The sequence below is a fragment of the Chiloscyllium plagiosum genome, unplaced genomic scaffold, assembly GCF_037043375.1.
Source record: "Chiloscyllium plagiosum isolate Xiang-an unplaced genomic scaffold, Cpla_swu_hap1 HiC_scaffold_33, whole genome shotgun sequence".
Lineage (NCBI taxonomy): Eukaryota > Metazoa > Chordata > Chondrichthyes > Orectolobiformes > Hemiscylliidae > Chiloscyllium > Chiloscyllium plagiosum.
In genome coordinates this window covers 1,652,000-1,675,381 of record NW_028270171.1, presented here as the reverse complement: position 1 = coordinate 1,675,381, position 23,382 = coordinate 1,652,000, and the positions used below count along the sequence as shown (strand labels likewise).

General features: G+C 43.8%; 1 protein-coding gene across 1 annotated transcript in view; it reads left to right on the top strand.

Annotated features, from left to right (window-relative positions):
- Positions 1 to 23,069, top strand: part of LOC122542074 (branched chain amino acid transaminase 2) — a 67,609-nt gene extending 44,540 nt beyond the window's left edge. The window contains exons 9-11 of the mRNA XM_043679394.2: positions 2,879 to 3,019; positions 11,450 to 11,524; positions 12,666 to 23,069. Of these exons, the coding sequence (XP_043535329.1) occupies positions 2,879 to 3,019; positions 11,450 to 11,524; positions 12,666 to 12,707 (258 nt within the window). The 3' untranslated portion in view covers positions 12,708 to 23,069. The remainder of the gene's footprint in view (positions 1 to 2,878; positions 3,020 to 11,449; positions 11,525 to 12,665) is intronic.
- Positions 23,070 to 23,382: the final 313 nt, after the last annotated feature.

The following is a 23,382-nucleotide window of genomic DNA, read 5'->3' as shown; positions in this document are numbered from 1 at the left end:
CTGTGGAGTCCGTGGACCATGTATATATTGGGTGTGGGCGTTTGCACTCCCTTTTTGATTTCCTTAAAAACCTTCTCCTCTTTTTCTGGCTGCACTTCAGTCCCACGCTCCTGATCTTTGGGCACCCGGTACGGAGGAAGGAGGGCAGGTCTGAAGACCTCCTCGTGGGTCTGCTCCTGGGCCTGGCCAAACTGGCCATCAACAGGTCCAGGCAGCGGGCCGTGGAGGGGGTCGTTAGGGCCGACTGCCTGCCCCTCTTCCGCGGTTACGTTAGAGCCCGGGTGTCCTTGGAGAAGGAGCACGCGGTGTCCACCAACACCCTGGAGTTGTTCAGGGAGAGGTGGGCGCCGCAGGGAGTGGAGTGCATCATTTCTCCCTCCAACTCTATTTTGATTTAGTCCCTACCCTCCCCTTCACTGTTTTGATCACACAGCACTGCCCTTTGATGTGAAGGGCAGTGCTTGTCACTGGCCACCCGGGTGTTTTCCTATCTTCCTGGTGGTGGGAATTGAATAAAGATTGGTGCACTTTGTGTCTTTCACTGTGTCTCACCCCTGCACACACACACACCATGGGTGCTGGGGATAAAATAAGCACTACCGCACTTAGGTGGTAGTGTGGGGGTTAAAATATAAAAGAAAAAAAAAACAAACGGGGACCTTCCCCTTCAAACAAAAAAAAAGTAAAAAAAAGAGAAAAAAAAATATAAATAGGGATTCACACAGCATTGCAAAGAAAAAAAAAAGAAAAAAAAAATTATCAGGGGATCACCCCTGCCTGGACAGAATTTCACATTGGCCCCAAGGTCCCGTACTTCCCGCGGGAGCCTGTGCCCCACAACCTGAGCCGCCTCCGAGACTTTAATTTTGTTTTGTTTAGGGAGGTGAAAAGGAGAGCCCTGTACCGACTGCTGCTGCACACCATCCACCTCTTCTCCCTCATCCACCGTCCGGACACGCCTTGGCGTGCCCATTTGCCACCGGGCGGTGGGGATCCCCAGTGGAGGGCTCTCTACGCGGGAGTCCTCCCCCTTTCTCTCGGGGATCTGGGGTGGAGGGTGTTGCACGCAGCAGTCCCCTGCAACCGCAGGTTGCGGTGGTTCACGGACTCCCAGCCCAACTGCTTGTTCTGTGGCGCTGTGGAGTCCGTGGACCATGTATATATTGGGTGTGGGCGTTTGCACTCCCTTTTTGATTTTCTGAAAAACCTTCTCCTCTGTGTTTGGCTGCACTTCAGTCCCACGCTCCTGATCTTTGGGCACCCGGTACGGAGGAAGGAGGGCAGGTCTGAAGACCTCCTCGTGGGTCTGCTCCTGGGCCTGGCCAAACTGGCCATCAACAGGTCCAGGCAGCGGGCCGTGGAGGGGGTCGTTAGGGCCGACTGCCTGCCCCTCGTCCGCGGTTACGTTAGAGCCCGGGTGTCCTTGGAGAAGGAGCACGCGGTGTCGACCAACACCCTGGAGTTGTTCAGGGAGAGGTGGGCGCCGCAGGGAGTGGAGTGCATCATTTCTCCCTCCAACTCTATTTTGATTTAGTCCCTACCCTCCCCTTCACTGTTTTGATCACACAGCACTGCCCTCTGATGTGAATGGCAGTGTTTGTCACTGGCCACCCGGGTGTTTTCCTATCTTCCTGATGGTGGAAATTGAATAAAGATTCGTGCACTGTGTCATTCACTGTGTCTCACACCTGCACACACACACCATGGGTGCTGGGGAAAAAATAAGCACTACCGCACTTAGGTGGTAGTGTGGGGGTTAAAAAAAAAAAATTATCGGGGATCACCCCTGCCTGGACAGAATTTCACACTGGCTTCAAGGTCCCGTACCTCCCACGGGAGCATGTGCCCAACAACCTGAGCTGCCTCTGGAATCTGGGTTGTATGTCTTTCAGGGAGAGGAAATGGCAATTCCCGTACAGAGTGCTGCTGCACACCGTCCACCTCTTCTCCCTCATCCACCAGATCTGGTGCGTTTCTCCAGTACTTTGTTTTATATTATATAACAGAGTTCTTTTCTCCTTTTGAAAGGCAAACTGAAAAATAACATTTGAGACCTATGGTCTAGTTTATTTTACATGAGCTATGAGAATGAAGAGTAAGCAGTCGCGAAGAAAATTGACAATTTAAAAAATGGTAATAATTAACTCTCCAGATCAACATTATTGGACTAAGCAACACTGACTTGTAAACCACGTTCCTCTGAATCTTCAGTGTTTGAAATTAACAGTTGCTGCACATTTCCCTGTTGGTGAGAGGAATCCAAAACCCTCAGTTTCAGTCGCTCCCTCTGCTCCTGCCAATGAGCAGCAAATAATCATTTTTGGGACAGAGCTTAAACTAAGGAGGCTTCACTTTTCTAATTCAAGATACAAATTTGTACTTTTTTTTATTTGGGGATGTTGCTGACAAGTTCATTAGCTGCCTATCCCCAGCTGACCTGACAGAATAGTGATGGGTCTTTTCCAGGAATTACAGTTATGTTATGTAACACGGAGAAAGTGAGGACTGCAGATGCTGGAGATCAGAGCTGAAAATGTGTTGCTGGAAAAGCGCAGCAGGTCAGGCAGCATCCAAGGAGCAGGAGATTCGATCTTTCGGGCACGAGCCCTTCTTCAGGGATGAGGAAAGTGTGCGCACTTGGCACACTTTCCTCATTCCTGAAGAAGGGCTCATGCCCGAAACGCCGATTCTCCTGCTCCTTGGATGCTGCCTGACCTGCTGAACTTTTCCAGCAACACATTTTCAGCTGTTATGTAACACGGTCATGTTATGTGGAAAACTGCAAGGTGTTCACATTGAGGAACATGCATTTAGGTTAAAAGAAGTCAAGAACTAGCTTGTGGTTCCAGCTTCATTAAGCTCTTGTCTTTATTTCCAGGGGGAGTTTAAAGTTTTGGAACGAGGGATAACAATGGCTGAACTGATCAAAGGGCTGCAGGAGAATCGAGTGGCCGAGGTTTTCGGTGCTGGTACAGCCTGTGTTGTCTGTCCAGTGAATCGAATCTTGTACCGCGGTCAGGTGGGTCCTCTTCGAATCATAGAATCAGACAAAATGAAAATACAATAAAATGATCAGGAAGTAGAACTCTAGAAGGCATTTCATGGAGCAACAAACACACCTGTCACATAAGAACATAAGAAATAGGAGCAGGAGTTAGGAATAGGCCATCTGTCTGCTCGGGTGTCCTCTGCCATTCAATAAGATCAGTGCTGATTTTTTTGTGCATTCAGCTCCACGTACCCACCCGTTCACCATAACTATTACTTACTTTCCTGTTCAAAAATCTATCTACCTTTTCCTTAAAAGCATTTAATGAGGTAGCCTCAACTGTTTCCCTGGGCAGGGAATTCCACAGATTCGCAACCCTCTGGGTGAAGATCTTCCTTCCCAGCTCAGTTCTAAATCTGCTCTCCCTTATTTTGAGGCTGTGCCCCCTAGTTTTAGTTTTGCCTGCCTGTGGGAACAACCTGCTTCTATTATTTCTTTCATTATTTTATTTATTTCTATAAGATTCATTCTTCTAAATTCCAATGGATATAATCCCAGTCTCCTCATAAACCAACTCCAGAAGCAACCTGGTGAACCTCCTTTAGTGCCAATATATCTTTCTCAAGTGAGGAGACCAAAACTACATACATTACTCCAGGAGTGGCCTTACCAGCACCCTATGCAGCTGCAGCGTAACCTCCCTGTTTTTAAACTCCATCCCTCCAGCAATGAAGGACAAAATTCCATTTGCCGCCTTTATTACCTGCAAGCCAACTTTTTGTGAATGATGCACAAGGACACCAAGGTCCCTCTGCACAGCAGCATGCTGCAATTTTTCACCATTTAAATAATAGTCCATTTTGCTGTTATCCTGACCAAAATGCGTGACCTCACATTTACGAACATTGTACTCCATCTGCCAGGCCCTTGCCCACTCACTTAAACTGTCTGTATCCCTCTGCAGATTTTCAGTGTCCTCTGCAGACTTTGAGACACCACACTTGGTCCCTGACTCCAAATTATCGATGGAAATTATAAACAATTGCAATCCCAACACTGATCCTTGAGGTACACCATTAGTGCCAACCAGAAAAGTATCCCCATTTATCCCCACTTTTTCCTTTCTATTAGTTAACCGATCTTCTATCCATGCTAATACATTATCCATAACGCTGTGTGCCTTTATCTTATGTAGCAGCCTTTTTTGCGCCACCTTGTTGAATGCCTTCTGGAAATCCAGATGCACCCACATCCATCATTTCCCCATTGTCTACCATGCTCGTAATGTTCTCAAAGAATTCCAGTAAATTAGCTAAACATGACTTGTCTTTCATGAACCCATGCTGCGTCTGTCTGATAAGACAGTTTCTATCCAGATGTCTCACTGTTTCTTGATAGATACAAGCAATTTCCCCACTACAGAAATTAAACTAATAGGCCTACAATTACCTGCCTTTTGTCTATCTCCTTTTTTAAACAGTGGCGTCACACTTGCTCTTTTCCAATCTGCTGGAACTGTTCCAGATTCCAGCAAGTTTTGGGAAATTAGCATGAGTGTATTTGCTATTTCTCTGCACCATCCCTTTTAGTATCCTGGGATGCATTCCATCAGGGCCAGGAAACTTGTCTGCCTTTAGCCCCATTAGCTTGCCCAACACTATCTGTTTAGTAATAATGATCATTTCTTGGTCCTCAACTGCGATAGTCTCCTTGTCATCAATTATTGCCGTGTTATTTGTGTCATTCACTGTGAAGACCCATACAAAGTACCTGTCAACGCTTTGGCCATTTCCTCATTTCACATCATTAAACCCCCCCCTTCTTGTGCTCTATGGGACCAGTGTTTACCTTAACCAGTCTTTTTAATTTAATATATTTGGAGAAACGTTTGCTGTCTGATTTTATATTCTGAGCTAGTTTACTCTCATAATCTATCTTACCTTTTATAGATTTTTTGAGGCTTTCTTTTGACCTTTAATGATTTCCCAATCCCCTAGTTTCCCAGTAATCTTTGCCACTTTATATGCATTAGCTTTCATTTTGATACCCTCCTTTATTTCTTTAGTTATCCATGGCCGATTATCCCTTTTCCGACAGTCCTTCCTTTTCACTGGTATATAGTTTTGCTGAGCACTGTGAAAAATCACTTTGCCAGTTCTCTACTGTTCCTCAAGTGTCCCGCCCAGTCTACTTTAGCCAACTCCTCCCTCATCCCATTGTAGTTTCCTTTGTTAAAGCACAAGACACTGGTATTAGATTTTACCTTCTCACCCTCCATCTGTATTTTAAATTCAAACCCATACTGTGGTCGCTCCTTCCAAGAGGATCCCTAACTATGAGGACATTAAGTATTCCGGTCTCATTACACAGGACCAGATCTAAGAAAGCTTGTTTCCTCGTCAATTCCATTTCATACTGTTCAAGAAAACTACTGTGGATTCTTTCTATGAATGCCTCATCAAGGCTACATTGACCAACTTGGTTTGACCAATCAGTGTGTAGATTAAAGTCCCCATGATAATTGCAGTACCATTTTTACATGCATCAGTAATTACTTTGTTTATTGCCAGCCCCGTGATGTTGTCATTTGATGGCCTACTGACCACACCTATCAGTGACTTTTCCCCCATACTATTTCTTGTTTCCACCCACATTAATTCAACTCTTTTCTCTGTGAAATCTAAATCATGTCTTCAAAGTTTGTGAGAAGATGTCTTACCACCACCCTCAAATATCAGAGCTATGCCACCTCCCTTTCCATCATGTCTGTCCTTCCGAATATTCTGATACCTGGATATTGAACTCCGAGTCATGATCATCCTGCAACTATGACTCTGCCTTGGCCACTAAATCATACCCATTCATGATGATTTGTGCCGTCAACTCATTTACCTTGTTTCGAATGCTGCGAGCATTCAGGTAAAGTGTTCTTTTGCTAGATTTATACCTTCTTTTGAATCCTGATACTTTCACCAGAAGAATCTTTGATTTTAGATATTCTCTCTTCTCTCACGACCCGGTTTCCCACTTACCTTAGTGCTACACTGCTCAGTTGCTTCCTGCTTTTTATTTACCATCTTGATTCTCTTTATCCTCAAGCCCTCACCACTCCGGCTAACTCAGAGCCTCTCCTTAGGTTCCCATTTCCCTGCCAAACGAGTTTAAAGTCACAAGAATATTGGACTGGTCACTGTTTGGGTGAAGACTGGAAGGAAGCTCATGTTTAACTAAGCCACTAGAATTCTATGAAGATATTACGAGCACAGAGGAAAACAGGCACCCAGTAGACGTGGTGTATCTAGATTTCCAAAAGGCATTTGACAAGGTGCCACACCAAAGGCTGCCGCATAAGATAAAGATGCAGGGCATTATGGGTAATATATTAGCATGGATAGAGGATCGGTTAACAGGAAGCAAAGAGTGGGGATAAATTAGTGCTTTTCTGGTTGGCGATTAGTGGCTAATGCCTGAGGGATCAATGTTGGGACCACAATTATTCCCAATTTACATAGATGATTTGGAGTTGGGGACCACGTGTAGTGTGTCAAAGTTTATGGTTGACACTAAGATGAGGGTAGCGCAAAGTGTGCAGTGGACTGTGAAATTTTGCAAAGGGACATGGATAACTTAAGTGAGTGGGCAAAGTTCTGGCAGATGGAGTACAATGTTAATAGAGTCATAGAGCCATAGAGATGTACAGCATGGAAACAGACTCTTCGGTCCAACCTGTCCATGCCGACCAGATATCCCAATCCAATCTAATCCCACCTGCCAGCACCCGACCCATATCCTCCAAACCCTTCCTATTCATATACCCATCCAAATCCCTCTTAAATGTTGTAATTGTACCAGCCTCCACCACATCCTCTGGCAGCTCATTCCATACACGTACCACCCTCTGCGTGAAAATGTTGCCCCTTAGGTCTCTTTTATATCTTTTCCCTAAACCTATGCCCTCTAGTTCTGGACTCCCCAATCCCAGGGAAAAGACTTTGTCTATCCTATCCATGCCCCTCATAATTTTGTAAACCTCTATAAGGTCACCCCTCAGCCTCCGACGCTCCAGGGAAAATGGCCCCAGCTTGTCCAGTCTCTCCCTGTAGCTCAAATCCTCCAACCCTGGCAAAATCCTTGTAAATCTTTCCTGAACCCTTTCAAGTTTCACAACATCTTTCTGATAGGAAAGAGACCAGAATTGCACGCAATATTCCAACAGTGGCCTAACCAATGTCCTGTATAGCCACGACATGACCTCTCAACTCCTGTACTCAATACTCTGACCAATAAAGGAAAGCATACCAAATGCCTTTTTCACTATCCTATCTACCTGCGTCGCCACTTTCAAGCAGCTATGAACCTGCAGTCCAAGGTCTCTTTGTTCAGCAATAAATGCGAAATCATCAATTTCAGGAGGAATAACATTAAAAAGGACTATTACTTGAACGGTAAAAAGATGCAGCATGCTGCTCTGCAGAGGGACCCGGGTGTCTTGTGCATGAATCACAGAAGGTTGGTCTACAGGTACAAGTAGTAATTTGGAAGGCAGATGGAATATTATCCTTCATTGCTAAAGGGATTGAGTTTAAAAGCAGGGAGGTTATGTTGCAGCTGTACAAGGTGCTGGTAAGGCCACACCTAGAATACTGCATGCAGTTTTGGTCTCCTTAATTGAGAAAGGAATAGATATGATAGACGTAGAGTGGATGTTTCCACTGGTGGTGAAACTAGGACAAGAGGGCATAGCCTCAAAATTAGGGGGAGCAGATTTAGGATGGAATTGAGGAGAAACCTTTCACCTAGAAGGTTGTGAATCTGTGGAATTCCCTGCCCAGTGAAGTAGCTGAGGTTCCTCAGTAAATGTGTGTAAAGCTAAGATAGATAATTTTTTGAACAGTAAAGGAATTAAGGGTTATGGTGAGAGAATGAGTGAGTGGAGCTGAGAGCACAAAATGATCAGCCATGACCTTATTGAATGGGAGAGTGGGTTTGAAGGACCAGATGGCCTCCTCCTGCTCCTAGTGCTTATGTTCTTATGACCATCTCTCTTGAACAAGTCCCACTTTCCACTGAAACGTTCCCAGTTATTCAGTCATCTAAAGCCCTCCCTTCTACACCACTCCCTCATCACATACTAAACTGTCTAATCTGCCAGTTCCTGGCCTCACTAACATGTGGCACAGGTAGTAATGCGGAGATTGCTATCTTTGAGGACCTGGTTTTCAATCTGACTCTGAACTCCCTAAATTTAGCCTTTAGGACCTCATTTCTCTCCTTACCTATGTTGTTGGTACCAATGTGTACCATGGCCATTGGCTTGTACCCTCCACCCACCCACCAAAAGCACCTCACCTATTTAGTCACCTGCAGGCCCTTTGCACAAGGGAGGGACCCACCGTCCTGTTGTCACTCAAGTGGCTGCAGAAGTGCATTTCTGTTCTTCTAATGATTGAGTCTCCTATTCCTACAGTTCTAACCACCTTTTTTCTCCAGTCTGTGCAGCTGACTGACCCGTGGTACTGTGGGCTTTGCTTTGGCTGGATTTACCTGAGGCATTATCACTGTCGCCAGAACTCAGCAGAGAGTACCGGTTGGCTGTTGGGATGGCCTTAGGGGACTCTTACCCAACCTACCTCACCTTGTGCTTGTGTGTGATTGTCACCCATTATCCTCTGCACCTTCAACTCTGTGGGGTGACTACCACCTTAAATGCACTAACTCTCATTCTCCCGGATGCTTCTTGGTGCTTCCAGACTTTGGTGAAGCTCTTTAATCCGTTGTTCGATTTGGAGGTACTGATGGTATCTCCTGCATGTGTTGCTCGCCGATGTAATCAGCAAATAAGAACTCCCAAACATTATGGTGGAGCATGCCGCTTGAAAGAGCTGGCCTGCTATCCCTTTAATTAACCCAAAAATAAGCCACTAAACAAAAACTAAATCAAATTTTCACTAACGCACACACTAACAGATAACCAGTAAGTACAGTAATTCCAACAGGTTATTTGATTACTGTAAGAAAATTAAAGGGTTATACTCACCCCTCAAACAGCCAATCACTTACGGTGTGTCACTCTGGGATCCTGTGCACCTTCTCACCAGAAGCTGTTTAGCCCTTTGCCCGTTCCTGAATCTCCACCCTCCGACTGCTCCCAGCTCCAAAGAACAGCTAACTAAGATCATACATGATTCTAATTCAAATCTGACCATTGTTTCAGGGATTCCAGAAACCAAATAATCAATATTGGCCCAAACAATATCCCAACCAGCAACAGTTCAACTCAAGAGATTTGCAGCAACAGCTTGACTTTGTTTTAATACTTCGTTAATCAGGGTGATAACTCCCAGCATGCTTCTTCCACAGGAACTGCTGGTTGCCATAGTGCACTTACGTCATCAATTAGGAAACCATTCACTCTGCTCCCTCCCCACCCCTAACATTTCCATCCAGCCTCGTCTACAGTGTGTAAAGGCTAATATCATTGTAACATCATCTCAAGTTTTATGGGGATTCAGAAACCCTCCTTTTTTTCAAGTTTCTCCCTCCTCTGCTGAATGCACCTGACTCCTCACTAAAGCTGTCTTCCATTTTTGCTTGTATCCCTTAAAATAACATTTGAGAGCAATGGCCTGGTTTATTTTACAAGAACTGTGGGAGTGAAGAATACGCAGTTTCAAAGAAAATTGACTATTTTAAAAATGGTAATAATTAACTCTCCAGGTCAGCATCATTGGCCAAAGTAACACTGACTCATAAACAGAGTTCCTCTGGATCGTCCGTATTAGAAATTAACAGCTGCTGCACATGTGACAATAAATTCAATTCAATTCAATTCAATTCAATTCAACTCAACATGTACCGAGGCACAGTGAAAAGCTTTGTCTTGAGAGCAATACAGGCAGATCACAGAGTTAAATAGCATAGATAGGAAATAATATGTAAACAGCAGCAAAAACAAAACACAGATACGTACAAATGTTTAGAGTTTGTGAGTCCATCATTCAGTATTCTAACAACAGTGGGGTAGAAACTGTTATAAAACTGGCTGGTGCATGTGTTCAGGCTTCTGTACCTTCTCCTCAATGGTAGAGGTTGTAGAAAAACATTGCCAGGGTGGGATGGATCTTTGAGAATGCTGGCAGCCTTTCCTTGACAGTGGGCCTGGTAGATGGATTCTATAGATGGGAGGTTGGCCTTTGTGATTGTCTGGGCTGAGTTCTCCACTCTCTGTACCCGTCTCCAATCTTGAATGGTACAGTTGCCATACCAGGTAGTGATACATCCAGACAGAATGCTCTCGATGGCGCACCTATAAAAGTTGGCAAGGGTATTCACCATCTTGCCAAATTTCCTCAGCTGCCTGAGGAAGAAGAGACGTTGTTGGGCCTTTGTAACCAGTGCATCCACATGAACAGTCCAAGAAAGCTTGTTGTGGATGACCACTCTCAGGAGCTTGACACTCTCCATTCGTTCCACCTCGGTGCTGTTAATGTGTAGTGGGGGGGGGGGGGGGGGGGTGGCATGAGTAACATCCCGCTGGAAGTCAATAATAAGTTCCCTGTTTCCTTGTTGTCAAGCGGAATCCTGCCGATAAGGAGCAAGTAATCATTTTTGGGATATAACTTAAAATAAGGAGGCTTCACTTTTCCAATCCAAGTTGCAAATTGGTACTCTTTAACAATTGAAAATGTTGCTGACAAGTTCATCAGTTGGCCATCTCCAGGTGACCTGACAAAAAAGTTTTTAAGCATCTTATCCAAAAGACCAATATTCCATGTGAGCCAAGTGTTTTCACAATGCTGATTTGTAAATGGTCGTATAACCAACAACAATACAGATTCTCTGTCAGCCTGAAATATAAACACACAGTTGCCAAGAGGATCATTGTATAATGTTCCCCTAACAGTTCACTGAGGCTAACTATCAGCAGCATGGAGCTGGCCTGGCTGAAGTCAGATATTCAATAGAGACCAGGTTCAGCCTTGGGTTCTTTGAATCTTTGCAGTTCAGTTTGACACTCTGCATTTGTTTTGTTCATTGAGCCAGGTTTAGAGTTCTGATATGGGTGGGTGGGCCTGGGAGGTGAAGTGTAGAGGCTGAGAAGGGCTGAGGCATGTGGAGGAGGACAGGGTGGAAGTAGGAAAGGGGTACAGGATGAACTGGGATAGAGAAGGGGACATGGAATGTGACAGGAAGGGGGTGTTACCGGCGCTTTCTGATCCAACATGATCTAATTAAAAGGTAGAATTGAGGGCCCCCATGTTGTAATCCTGTCCCTAGTGCATGTGACTGTGTAACCAGGACATTAGCATGTGATATTTCAAACAGAACCAGAAAACTAACAACGTGCTAGAGGTAAAAGATTTACATAACAGAACAAGTTAAAAACATGATTTTTTTTTATTTGAAAGCATGTTAATGCTGGACTGCTGGAGGTAAAACTCTTTTTTTGCTCTCTTTCAGAACTACCACATTCCCACCATGGAGAATGGCCCAGAAATAGCGAAACGGTTCCTGAAAGAGCTAACAGATATTCAGGTAGATGTTAAGCCTGTTGAAGTTCAATTAAACTAAACTTTGTGTCTGTTTGACTCTGCATTTGAGTGCTGCATTTTTCAAAGCTGTCCTTTAAACTAGTGAAAATGATCAGGACATGTTTTTGCTTTGAAGTAATGTTCCATTCTCTATGCTCAAAAATATTTGCTTCAGCCCAGTGATCAGCAACTTTCACTTGTACTGCCACTACCTGCAAGGTGATCTACAGGGAGTAATATGGTACTATAAATAAAAGGCTTTTTAAAAATGTTCTTGGGATAGAGGGGTCACTGGTAAGGCTGGTATTTATTTTCCATCCCCTGAACTTTCTAACAGTTTGATACCACTAAATCCCACTGAGTCAGATCCTGGTCCAATCAGGGGCATTAAAGAGTAACCCATACTAGTATGAATTGAGATGGGGCAACAGGCTTCCTTCAAGGACAGGAGGGAATCAGTTTTGTTTTTTACAAAAACCCTGTAACTTCATGTTTCTAAGATACATTTTGGCTAAAGCATCTTGGGAATTGTGGATGGAATATAATCCCAACTTTATCATTTCCTTTAAAGGGATAAAAGCCTCCTTCCTCTTCTTAAATTCTAACATTCAGAGCCTGATGAGCAGTTCAGGATCACATTTCTAGGTGATCCCTGCAATATTCTTTGGATGCTTCCTAATTTAAAAATAGACAAAACAGGCTGATGGGTGGGTGTGGGTTTGAAAGGAGAAAGATTTGTTCTGGAATCTTGGAATGGTTTATAAGGAGACAGTCAACACAGGGTGTTGGTAGGTTGGAGCATAGAGTGAAAGAGAGTAATCACTGAAACCTAGTGTGGGAGGTATAGGGACATCCCTGACACAGGGGGTCCCAGTCTGATTACCCCCTTTTCGTACGAGGGATCCTCAGGCAAGTTATAGTACTTCAGCTGTTGCCCTGATAATCTGGTCCGTGTACATCAAGAGAACATTAGGTGTAGCATTCACCCCCTCTTTGAAAGATGAGAGAGATGTCAATCACTGTGATCTTTTATGTGTATCTGGTGTGTGTTTCTATGCTATCAGCCTTATGACTGAGATGAATTATGGGGAGAGACAAATGCTGATACAGTCCCTGATAAAGATATAATTGTATTTTAATTGCAGTATGGCCGAACCCCAAGCAACTGGACACGCCTGGTGATCTAAGCGCTGGAAATCTGTTTCCCATCCTGCAGGGAGCTGAGCCAGATGCCATCTGTGCTGCTTTGAGATGGGATACATGATATCCTTTCTGATAATTTATGTTGCTTCAACAAAATATCTGAAACTTACTAATCTAGTTCAATAATAGATCTAGTCAGAATATAGATTTGATGGTACTGTCTTTTTTAGATTAATTAGTCTAACTAACTAAATAATAGTAACTGTTTACCAACTATGCTACTGCTTTTTATGGGACTTTGGAATTTAAATTCTACTTGATGTCAGTGAATGCCAAAGTGCTTAGCATTACTGACCCTGGTGCAATGTCAAACTCTCCACTGCAGATGTCCAAAGAGATCACTTGTGCAGGAAGAAGTGAGTGATATTTCAGCCACGATACTATTGAATGGCAGAATAGGCTTGAGAGGCCCAACAGCCTGCTCTGTTCCTATATCTTATAGTCTGTCTTATGTTTGCCCTGTTCTTTCTTCGCTCCTGTCTGTCAGCTACAATAGTCATCAATTAAAACTGGAAATGCACATCCATTAATGTCTGGACCAGGAATGTCAGTTTAACAGATTGAATCTACTCTATCAGACTTAATCTTGGAATGCGATGGAAACACAGCCTTTTCTTTTCAGATACAGAGTAGTCTGCCGTGCAGTTTCTGTATTTTTGGAACCAAATTCAGTTTCTCATTTTCATCCCTTGAGGCTATAACAGCTGCAAGATTTTGTCTTGAGGTTTCTGCTGGGGTTAGGTGCTGAAAGTTGCTCAAAACCACTAGCTATTGGCTGCTAAGTCTGCTGCACTGGGTATGACAATCTGAATTCGGCCTCTTACAGTCTTTTCACAATAGGCACATCTTTGCCAGTAGATCATCCTGACAAACTGAGGTTTCTATCAGCATGTTCTCTCTGTTTGCATTTAGTATGGTTGCTTGCATGGTGCTAAGTTGATGGTGATTGAACTGACCAGTGTGGAACAAGACATAGTAAAACTTACGTGCACAATGTAAACAATGCAGTATCCTACAATGGCTTCTTAAATTTATGACTTTCAGTATTGCTGTGTTTTTTTTTTACCAAGTTAGTAATATATTTGTAATTCTCTGACTGTGCCTTACTAGAATGTGAAGGTTCACAGAAGTAAATGGTCAATACCATCTTGTATTTTTTTTCTTATTTTTGATTTCTTTTCCCTCTGAAAACTCTCCGTCCAGTATACAGTGCCTGGCTTCCACTCTGTGGCTGTTTGAATAGTTAGTTATGGAGGGGAAGGAACAAAATTGACCAGCCTTGGGAACAAACTTGAGTTCTGATCAAAGGCCATCAATCAGAAAGGTTAACTCTGTTCCTCTTCAAAGATGATGCCTTACCTGTTTTTGTTTCAGCATCCAGTAGTATCTTGCTTTTGTGGTTGACAACCAACCTGCCATTATGTACCACAGTGCAATGACTGAGCTCAGTTCTAAAGTGTAACTCTAACAAGAAAACAACCATTTGCAAGCACTTAACTAGTCAGTCAGCACCTGTACAAGACAAACAGAGGAATGATGAGGGTGGAGATAGTTCAACATGAAGAATCCGCCCATAAATTGATGACCTGACTTTTAACAATTATGAACATTTTCAATGTTCCCGGTGAATTTATTGATATTAGTGGTAGGTGTGAATTAGTGGTACCCACCTAACACTCTATCAGCTATTAGTTCAATAAGATGATGCAGTAAGCTTTTCCCATAAAACTCTGTAATATTTAAACTCAGTTAGGTTTAGCATCTGGGATCACTCTGTCTCACCTTTTCCTCTGCTTTTAACTTTTCTAGCATGTTTGGTTTGAAGGTTCACAAGGTCTCTGACCTATGTAGGCATAGTTGCAAAATGGTGGATTTAACAAATGACAATATTTATATTCTGTAATGTAACTTCTGTAATGTGTTTGTGGCCATGTGAAAATCTGAATATCCCAGTGTGACCATATGTGTACCCAAACTTCATGGCATGACAGTGCATTTGTTCTCATTTATTAGCCTGTCTGTGAGTCCACAAGCAGCTCGAGAATGGGTACACATACATGTGCCTTCCTGCATCCATATCTCAATGTATCCACTTGTTAATCCACATGCATATCCACATATTTGTATATCTTCAACCACATGGAATGGCAGTGTCTCTGTGTAATATTTATTTAAAAGGTACATTTAATTAGGATGGTAAACCACTGATCATGTCACCCAGCATATTCATTTTAAATCGTCATGTTGAAACTGAGGCTTCAGTTTTAGTCAACTGTGCTAAAAGAGGCAAACGTTAGTGATGAGAATGTTGATGTTGCTGAGTTCAACAGGAAAAGTTTCCCCACAGATTGATGACCTGACTTTTGAGTGACTTTGACACTGTCTTAGCTGGGTTAAGTAGACCGTTTGGAATTTTATTTTTTTTATGGGATGTGGGTTTTTATTAGGCAAAAACAATGATCTGCAGATGCAGATTCCTGATGAAGGGCTTCTGCCCAAAACGTCGATTTTACTGCTCCTCGGATGCTGCCTGAACTGCCGTGCTCTTCCAGCACCATTAATCCAGATGTGGGTTTTTATTGTCCATTTCAAGAGTTACATGCAAAGCAGACCAGGTAAAGGTGGTAGATTTCCTTCCCTAAAGAACATTAGTGGGATGGCTTTTATAAGAATGATTATATGGTCAACTGTCGGGATTGCATTTTATCTTAGGTTTTTAATGAATTCCAATTTCACCATCTCTATTGTGATATTTGAACCAGTGTCCCCACAGCATTGACCTGAGGTTCCGGATTACTTGCCCAGAGATATTACCACTAAGTCACCCCATGAAAATGTTATTCTAATATCTGCCTGGTGAATTCGAAAGTAACTGGTCCAAATATGCCATTAACCAGCTTTTAAAACCCAGCTATTAACCAAGCTGTTCAGTCTTCAACAGAATCTAACAATATCTTTAAGGAGACTGTAGTTCTTGACACTTTATTTCACTTTAGGCCCTCCCAATCTTCAGGCATTGTCATCATCACTTTTAAAAAGTTTGGATAAAGATAGAACTTATTCAGTATTAGCTTCTGACTCAATGTTTCAAATCTTCAGTAAATTTCTTTGTGCATCCCTCAATTCAGTCACTAGATGGAGTAAGGTGTTTTCTACAATGCTAAATGGTGAGCACAGAGTGGTATAAGGAAGAAGAGAGAGCAGAAGTTACAGAACCATGGTTAGCCAGTACCTTCTGGTTAACTGAATACAGAGAAGGGCAAATAACATTTGAGAGGTTAGTGTGAGCTTTGGACCCAGTAACCTAAAAGTAGCTATTGGCAGGCAAAGTCAAACTAACAGCACATGCTTCCTGCCCATTATACTCTGCTGAAGAAGGAGAAATTCCAGTCAGGTCCTACGGCTTTTCCAAGGTCTGCACCTCACATTCTCCCATTTAATTATAATTCAGGTGAACAGATGTACCACACACCAAAACTCCCAAGTGATTTTAATCATCTTGTACATTCTTTAAGCCTTAGGGCTAACAAAGATATAAATTGAAACACAAAAATTACTGTCCATACCAGGTTGGTCCAAAGCATCAGCATGCAAGCAATGCAGTTCTGGGGGTGATAGTGGGTAACCAATGAACCATATGCTGAACTGACATTTCCTGGTTGTTGTTTGCTGCATTTTCCAATTTTACTTCAAGAATTATGGGCTTGCATCAGAGTAGACATGAATGGTCAGAGAGAAAAGATGTTGCAAAACAAAGCAGCATTGCAGAAGGTGATGTACAGCTGTAGTCAGAGATGACCTCAGTGCAGGTGCTGGATGTGAGTCAGAGACTTCACTACTTCACAGTTTCAGGAATACAAAGGTTGCCATCTCCAAAACTCTGTTCACTTTGAAAGCTTGATTAGACATCCAGATATTCCGATATTCCTAAAATTCATCTTGTGGTGTGCTAGTTTTACACAGGTTGTCATGTTTTCTTTTTGTTAGTGTGCCTGGCAGTTGACATGTGAATCATCAAGTCTATTTATTTGTCACTTTGTGTGTGTGTCGGTGAGTGTATTTGTATTTCTGCTTGCAGTGCTATCTTTGATTACCATGTACTGCTTACTAATCTGTTCTTATTTCATTGTAAAATCCCTCATGCTCATTTGTGCTGTTTGCACAACATATTGCCTTGATAATTCTGAAATAAGACCATAAAACTGAATTGTGTTGTCTGGTTTTATACTATAATGATGTTTACAATACATGAGCATCTTATCTGTACCTAGGTGCAGTCATACACCTGCAGTTAGTCAATTTTATTATCAAAGGAGGTTTCTTGTGGTGGTGTCCTGAGTTCTGGACCAGGAAGGGGAAAATGATGCTGGAAATCAGAAACAAAAAATTGCTGGAAAAACTCAGCAGATCTGACAGCATCTATGGAGAAAAAGCAGAGTTAATGTTTTGGGTCCGGTGACCTTTCTTCAGACTGGAGGGTCATTGGATAGAAACATTAACTCTGATTTCTCTCCACAGATTCTGCCAGACCACCTGAGCTTTTCCAGAAATTTCTGTTTTGTTTCTGGATCCAGAGAACTGGGTTCAGGTCCCACCTGCTCCAGAGATGTGTCATTAAGATCTCTCAACAGGTTGATTAGAATGTTTTTAAAAAGCCAAATCTTGGTCACTTTGCCTGCTCAGCTACACTGCATGTTTAGCATGCATCAAGAACAAAATCCTCAACAATGGAATGGATGCATTTTATATGAAAGAAAATTTGATGTAAATTTCTAATGATTAGGGTTAGGGAGTGAACTTCATCAATTCAAAATGCCAGACAACTCAACTGGAGATGAAGGGGAATGTTTAAGAAGATCACAGTTCCCTAAATTTATAAGATTGTAAAGATTGGTTCAGTTGGAAGACTGTGGAGATGTTTGGATGTTGTAGAAAAAGGTTGCGAGAAGGGCACTATGGTCTCTTCGAAAAAACATTTTGCAGAGACAATTCAGCTTAGTATAGAGCCAAAGCCTTATAGACAATAATTGTGGTGTGGAACTGAGTGGAATAGAAATAGGAATTCTCTTACCTATTGTTTACTCTGCCTTGAAAAGTAGCCAGGCAGAGCAGAGTGTACTTGGGGCATCTAGGTTGGGAACAGATGCTCTCAGGGAAATGCATGACAGAAATGTGAAGATTGTTTAGGAAGCACTTGCTGATAGTGCTGGACAGGTTTGTCCCACTGAAGCAAGGAAGGGATGGTAGGTTGAAAGAACCTTGGGTGACAAGGATGTGGAACGTCTGGTCAAGGGGAAGAAGGAAGCTTACTTAAGGTTGAGGAGGCAATGATCAGACAGGGCTTTAGAGGGTTACAAGGTAGCCAGGAATGAACTGAAGAATGGAGCTTGGAGAGCTAAAAGAAGGCATGAAAAAGCTTTAGCAGATAGGATTAAGTAAAATCCTAAGGCATTCTACACTTATATGAGGAACAAGAGGATGGCCAGAGTGAGGATAGCACCAATCAGGGACAGTGGAGGGAACTTGTGCCTGGAGTCAGAGGAGTTGGGGGAGGTCCTTAATGGATACTTTACTTCAATATTCACAAGTGAGATTGTCATTTGTGAGGACAGCGTGAAATGGGCTGATTGGAAGAAGGTTTAGGGGAGATGTCAGAGGTAGGTTCTTTACACAGAGAGTGGTGGGTGTGTGGAATGCACTGGCAGCGGTAGTAGAGTCAGATACATTAGAGACATTTAAGTGAATCTTGGATAGGCACATGGTTGATAGTACAATGAAGGGTGTGTAGGTTCATCTGATCTTAGAGTAGGATAATAGGTCAAACAGTTCAGCAGCAGGAAGAGTGGGAGCAACAACCAGGGGGCTGCTGGGAAGTGACTGCTTTGAAAACATACCTTGTGAATAGGCAGAACACACACTCACCATGAGAGGACACAGGACTGCTGAGTAAGTGAAGTCATATATTTGGGTGGTTGTGTTACCTGAAACACTACTTAGATAGTGTCTCCCACCCATCTTCAGTTCTGTGCCCCGGATTGGTAAGGTGACTAGTTTTTTTTTCTTTATTTTTCAATTTAGAATAGTGGGAATGGAGGTTGAATGTTCCTCCTGCAGAATGTAGGAGGTAAGGGTCGCCACTAGTGTCCCTGCTAACTTAATCTGCAGGAAGTGCACCCAACACCAGCTCCTCGAAAACCGTGTTAGGGAACTGGAGCTGGAGCTGGATGAACTTCGGATCATTCAGGAAGCGGAGGGGGTTATTGACAGGAGTTAAAAGGAGGTAGTTACACCTCAGGTAGAAAACAAATGCAGATGGATTACCGTCAGGGGACCCAAAGGGAACTGGGGGACAGTTCTCTGGCACAGAGTCTGTCCCTGTTGCTCAGAAAGGAAGAGGGTAGAGGAGCAGACCATTAGTCATTGGGGACTCCAGAGTTAGGGAGATAGATAGAAGGTTCTGTGGGAATGGGAGAGACTCACGGTGGTGTGTTGCCTCCCAGGTGCCAGGGTTCGTGATGTCTGGGACGTGTTTTTGGGATCCTTGAGGAGCAGTCCCAAGTCATGGTCACAAGGCACTAACGACACAGGTAGGCAAAGGGATGGGGATTTAAGGCACAAATTCAGGGTGCTAGGGTGGAAGTTTTAGAGCTGGAACAAACCGTTGTTGTCTCTGGTTTGTTGCTCGTGCCATGTGCTAGCGAGGCAAGGAACAGGGAGAGAGAAGAGTTGAACACATGGCTGCAGGGACAGTGCAGGGGGATGGGTTTCGGATACCTGGATAATTGGGGCTCATTCTGAGGTAGGTGGGACTGCTACAAACAGGATGGTCTACACCTGAACCAGAGGTTTAAATTAATTCAGCAGGGGGATGGGAACCTGAATTGTAGCTCCAGTGTACAGGAGGTCGTGTAGGTCATGAATAAGGTTTCAAGGTTGCAAGAGTGCACCGGCAAGCAGGAAGATGGTTTAAAATGTGTCTACTTCAACGCCAGGAGCATCCAGGTGGGTGAACTTGCAGCATGGGTAAGTACCTGGGACTTAGTTGTTGTGCCGTTTCAGAGACATGGATATCGCAGGAACAGGAATGGTTGTTGCAGGTTCCGGGGTTTAGATGCTTCAGTAAGGACAGGGAAGGTGATAAAAGAGGGGGGGGTGTGGCATTGTTAGTCAAGAACAGTATTACAGTGGTAGAAAGGATGTTTGAGGACTCGTCTACTGAGGTAGTATTGGCTGAGGTTAGAAACGGGAATGGAGAGGTCACCCTGTTGGGAGTTTTTTATAGGCTTCCAAAAAGTTCCAGAGATGGAGAGGAAAGGATAGCAAAGATAATTCTTTATAGGAGCGAGAGTAACAGGGTAGTTATTATGGGGTCTTTAACTTCCCTAATATTGATGGAAATGCTGTAGTTCGATACTTTAGATGGGTCAGTTTTTGTCCAGTGTGGCTGGAGGGTTGCAGATGCTGGAGATCAGAGCCAAAAGTGTGATGCTGGAGAAAGCACAGCAGATCAGGCAGTATCCGAGGAGCAGAAGAATAGACACTTCGAGCATAAGCCCTTCATCAGGAACGAGGGGAGCCCGGGGGTGGGGAGGCTGAGAGATAAATAGGGCAGAGGGGAAGGTGGCTAAGAATGTGATAGGTAGATGGAGGTGGGGGTGAAGGTAGTAGGTCGGAGAGGAAGGTGGAGCGGATAGGTGGGAAGGAAGATGGACAGATAGGACGGGTCAAGAGGATGGTGCCATGTTGGAGGGTTGGATCTGGGATAAGGTGGGGGGAGGGGAGTTGAGGAAACTGGTGAAATTGGCATTGATCCGTGTGGTTGCAGGGTCCCAAGGAAGAAGATGAGGCGTTCTTGCTCCAGGTGTTGGGTGGTGAGGGAGCGGTGATGGAGGAGGCCCAGGACCTGCATGTCCTTGGCGGAGTGGGAGGGAAATTGAAGTGTTCAGCCAAGGGGCGGTGGGGTTGGTTGGTGCAAGTGTCCCGGAGAAGCGCTGTGTGAGTAAGCGTCCTATCTCCCCAACGTAGAGGAGACCACATCGGGAGCAATGGATACAGTAAATGACAGATGTGGAAGTGCAGGTGAAACTTTGATGGATGTGGAAGGCTCCATTGGGCCTTGAATGGAGGTGAGGGGGAAGGTGTGGGCACAGGTTTTGCGATTCCTGTGGTGGCAGGGGAAGGTGCCAGGAGGGGAGGGTAGGTTGGTGGGGGCGCGGGGTGTGGACCTGATGAGGTAGTCACGGAGGGAATGGTCTTTATGGAAAGCAGATGGAGTGGGGAGGGAAATATATCTCTGGTGGTGGGTCTGTTTGGAGGTAGCAGAAATGGCGGAGGATGATGCGGTGTATATGGAGGTTGGTGGGGTGGCAGGTGAGGACCAAGGTGGGCTTCTGTCCTTGTTGGGGTCAGAGGGGTGGGGTTCGAGGGCAGAAGTGTGGGAAGTGGATGAGATGTGCTGGAGGGCATCGTCAACCATGTGGGAGGGGAAATTGTGGTCTTTGAAGAAAGAGGCCATCTGGTGTGTTCTGTGGTGGAACTGGACCTCCTGGGAGCAGATGTGGTGGAGGCGGAGGAATTGGGAATAAGGGATAGCGTTTTTACAGGAGGCAGGGTAAGCGGAGTAGTCCAGGTAGCTGTGGGAGTCGGTGGGTTTGAAGTAGATGTTTGTGCTTTCTCCTGTTTAATCTGGAGGAGTACAATTTCATCAGCCAAGAGAGAATGGTACATAGTAATCAGCAGGAGGTTTCCTTGCCCATGTTTAACCTGAAGCCATGAGATTTCATGGGGTCCAGAGTCCATGATGAGAACTTCCAATTATATACCACTGTGCCACTACCTCTGGTGGGTCTGTGCTGCTGATTGGACAGGAATTATCCAGGATGGTAATGGTGATGTCTGGGACATTGTAAGAGGGTGCTGGGTGGTGGTGGGTTGGGATATCTGGTCAGCATGGATAGGTTGGACCAAAGGGTCTGTTTCTGTGCTGTATATCTCAACGACTCTATGACTCTATATGATCCCATGACTATGACTCATGTCAGGCTGTTGCTTTACTAGCCTCTCCCAGTTTTGGCACTAGTCCCCAGATATTAATACAGAGGACTTTGTGTGGGTTCACAGGGCTGTTTCTGGTACCTACATTGATGCTAGATGATCCATCTGGTTTCATTTTTTTTGAGACTTTGTAGTAATTGATACAACTAAGTGGTTTGTTGGGCCATTTCGAGAGCTGTTGTGAGTCAACCACATTGATGTGGGTCTGGAATCATGTGTAGGCCAGACTAGGTGAGGATGGCAGATTTTCTTCTCTGAAGGACATCAGTGAACCAGATGGGTTTTTTGACAATTGACAATAGTTTTATGGTAATTGGCAGATTCTTAAATCCATATTTTTTAAAAATTGAAATCAGATATCACCATCTGCCAAAGTTGGATTCAAACCTGAGTTCCCAGAACTTTAGCTGTGTTCTTGGACTAATAGTCTCATTTTGGAATCATCCCTGATGAAGGGCTTTTGCCCAAAATATCGATTTTCCTGCTGCCTGGATGCTGCCTGACCTGCTGTGCTTTTCCAGCACCACTCTCTTGACGTTTTGGTTTAATAGTCTCATGATAAAGGGGAGACAGTGCCCTAGTACAGTTGTGTGGCACTGTACTTGTCACTTTTCAGCACAAGCCAGGCACTGCTGCATTTGAGGAGTCACGAATGGTGCTGATCATTGTACAATCATCAGTGACTATCCTCACTTCTGACCGTATGATGGAGGAAAGGTCACTGATGAAGCAGCTGAAAATGATTGAGTCTCGGACACTACCCTGAGAAACAGAGATATTCTGGAGTTGACATGACTGACCTCCAAAAACTACAACCAACTTCCCATGTGAAAGGATCTCAGAAGATGTGGATTCAATTAGCAATGTGCAGTGTGGCTAAGGGCTCATTGCCTTTTGTATGAAATTACAGGATCAGGCTGCCTTCACACACACACACACACACACACACACACAGCCACTTTAAAATATTGAGGCTGTTTTCTCCCAGACAGTGTTTTGCAGCTTAGCTCCCAGTTTGCCCTACCAGATGATGATGCACTTTTCGATGTGAACCGATCATCTCTCCTCAGCAACCCTCTGAAGAGATGAACATGAAGTTACTGCCATGATATCTCTGTGGTCACTGCAGGCTCACAGACCGACAGTGACTGGTGTTTCTTTCAGTACTATTAAAATAAACCAGTTTCAACGTTGAGTTTAATGTAAACTGTTTTATTATTGATTTGTTCTCTTTATATAAATATATTTTATCAAGATTATTCACTTTTTAAATAAAGAATATCTGACAGTAACATCCATGATTATTGTTGAATTCCTTTGCTACGAACATCCCATCATTCCCAATGGATCATCTGAATTAGAATTGACCTGTCCAGGTTGGAAACAATCATTGCGCCTTTGTGTGCTTCTGTGGTCATGTAAGAGGTCATTAACACGGCCTTCTCTGAATTTGCAGTTCTCCGTTAACTGAAACTGAAGCAAACTTCAAGTCAGAAAGTATTGAAGATATTAAATCTTAGCTGAAAACTGTGGGGTGCAACTTGGGGCAATTTGGCAATGGGATACTTATGCGGAGGAAAATTCACTTTAAGTTTCTTATAAAAC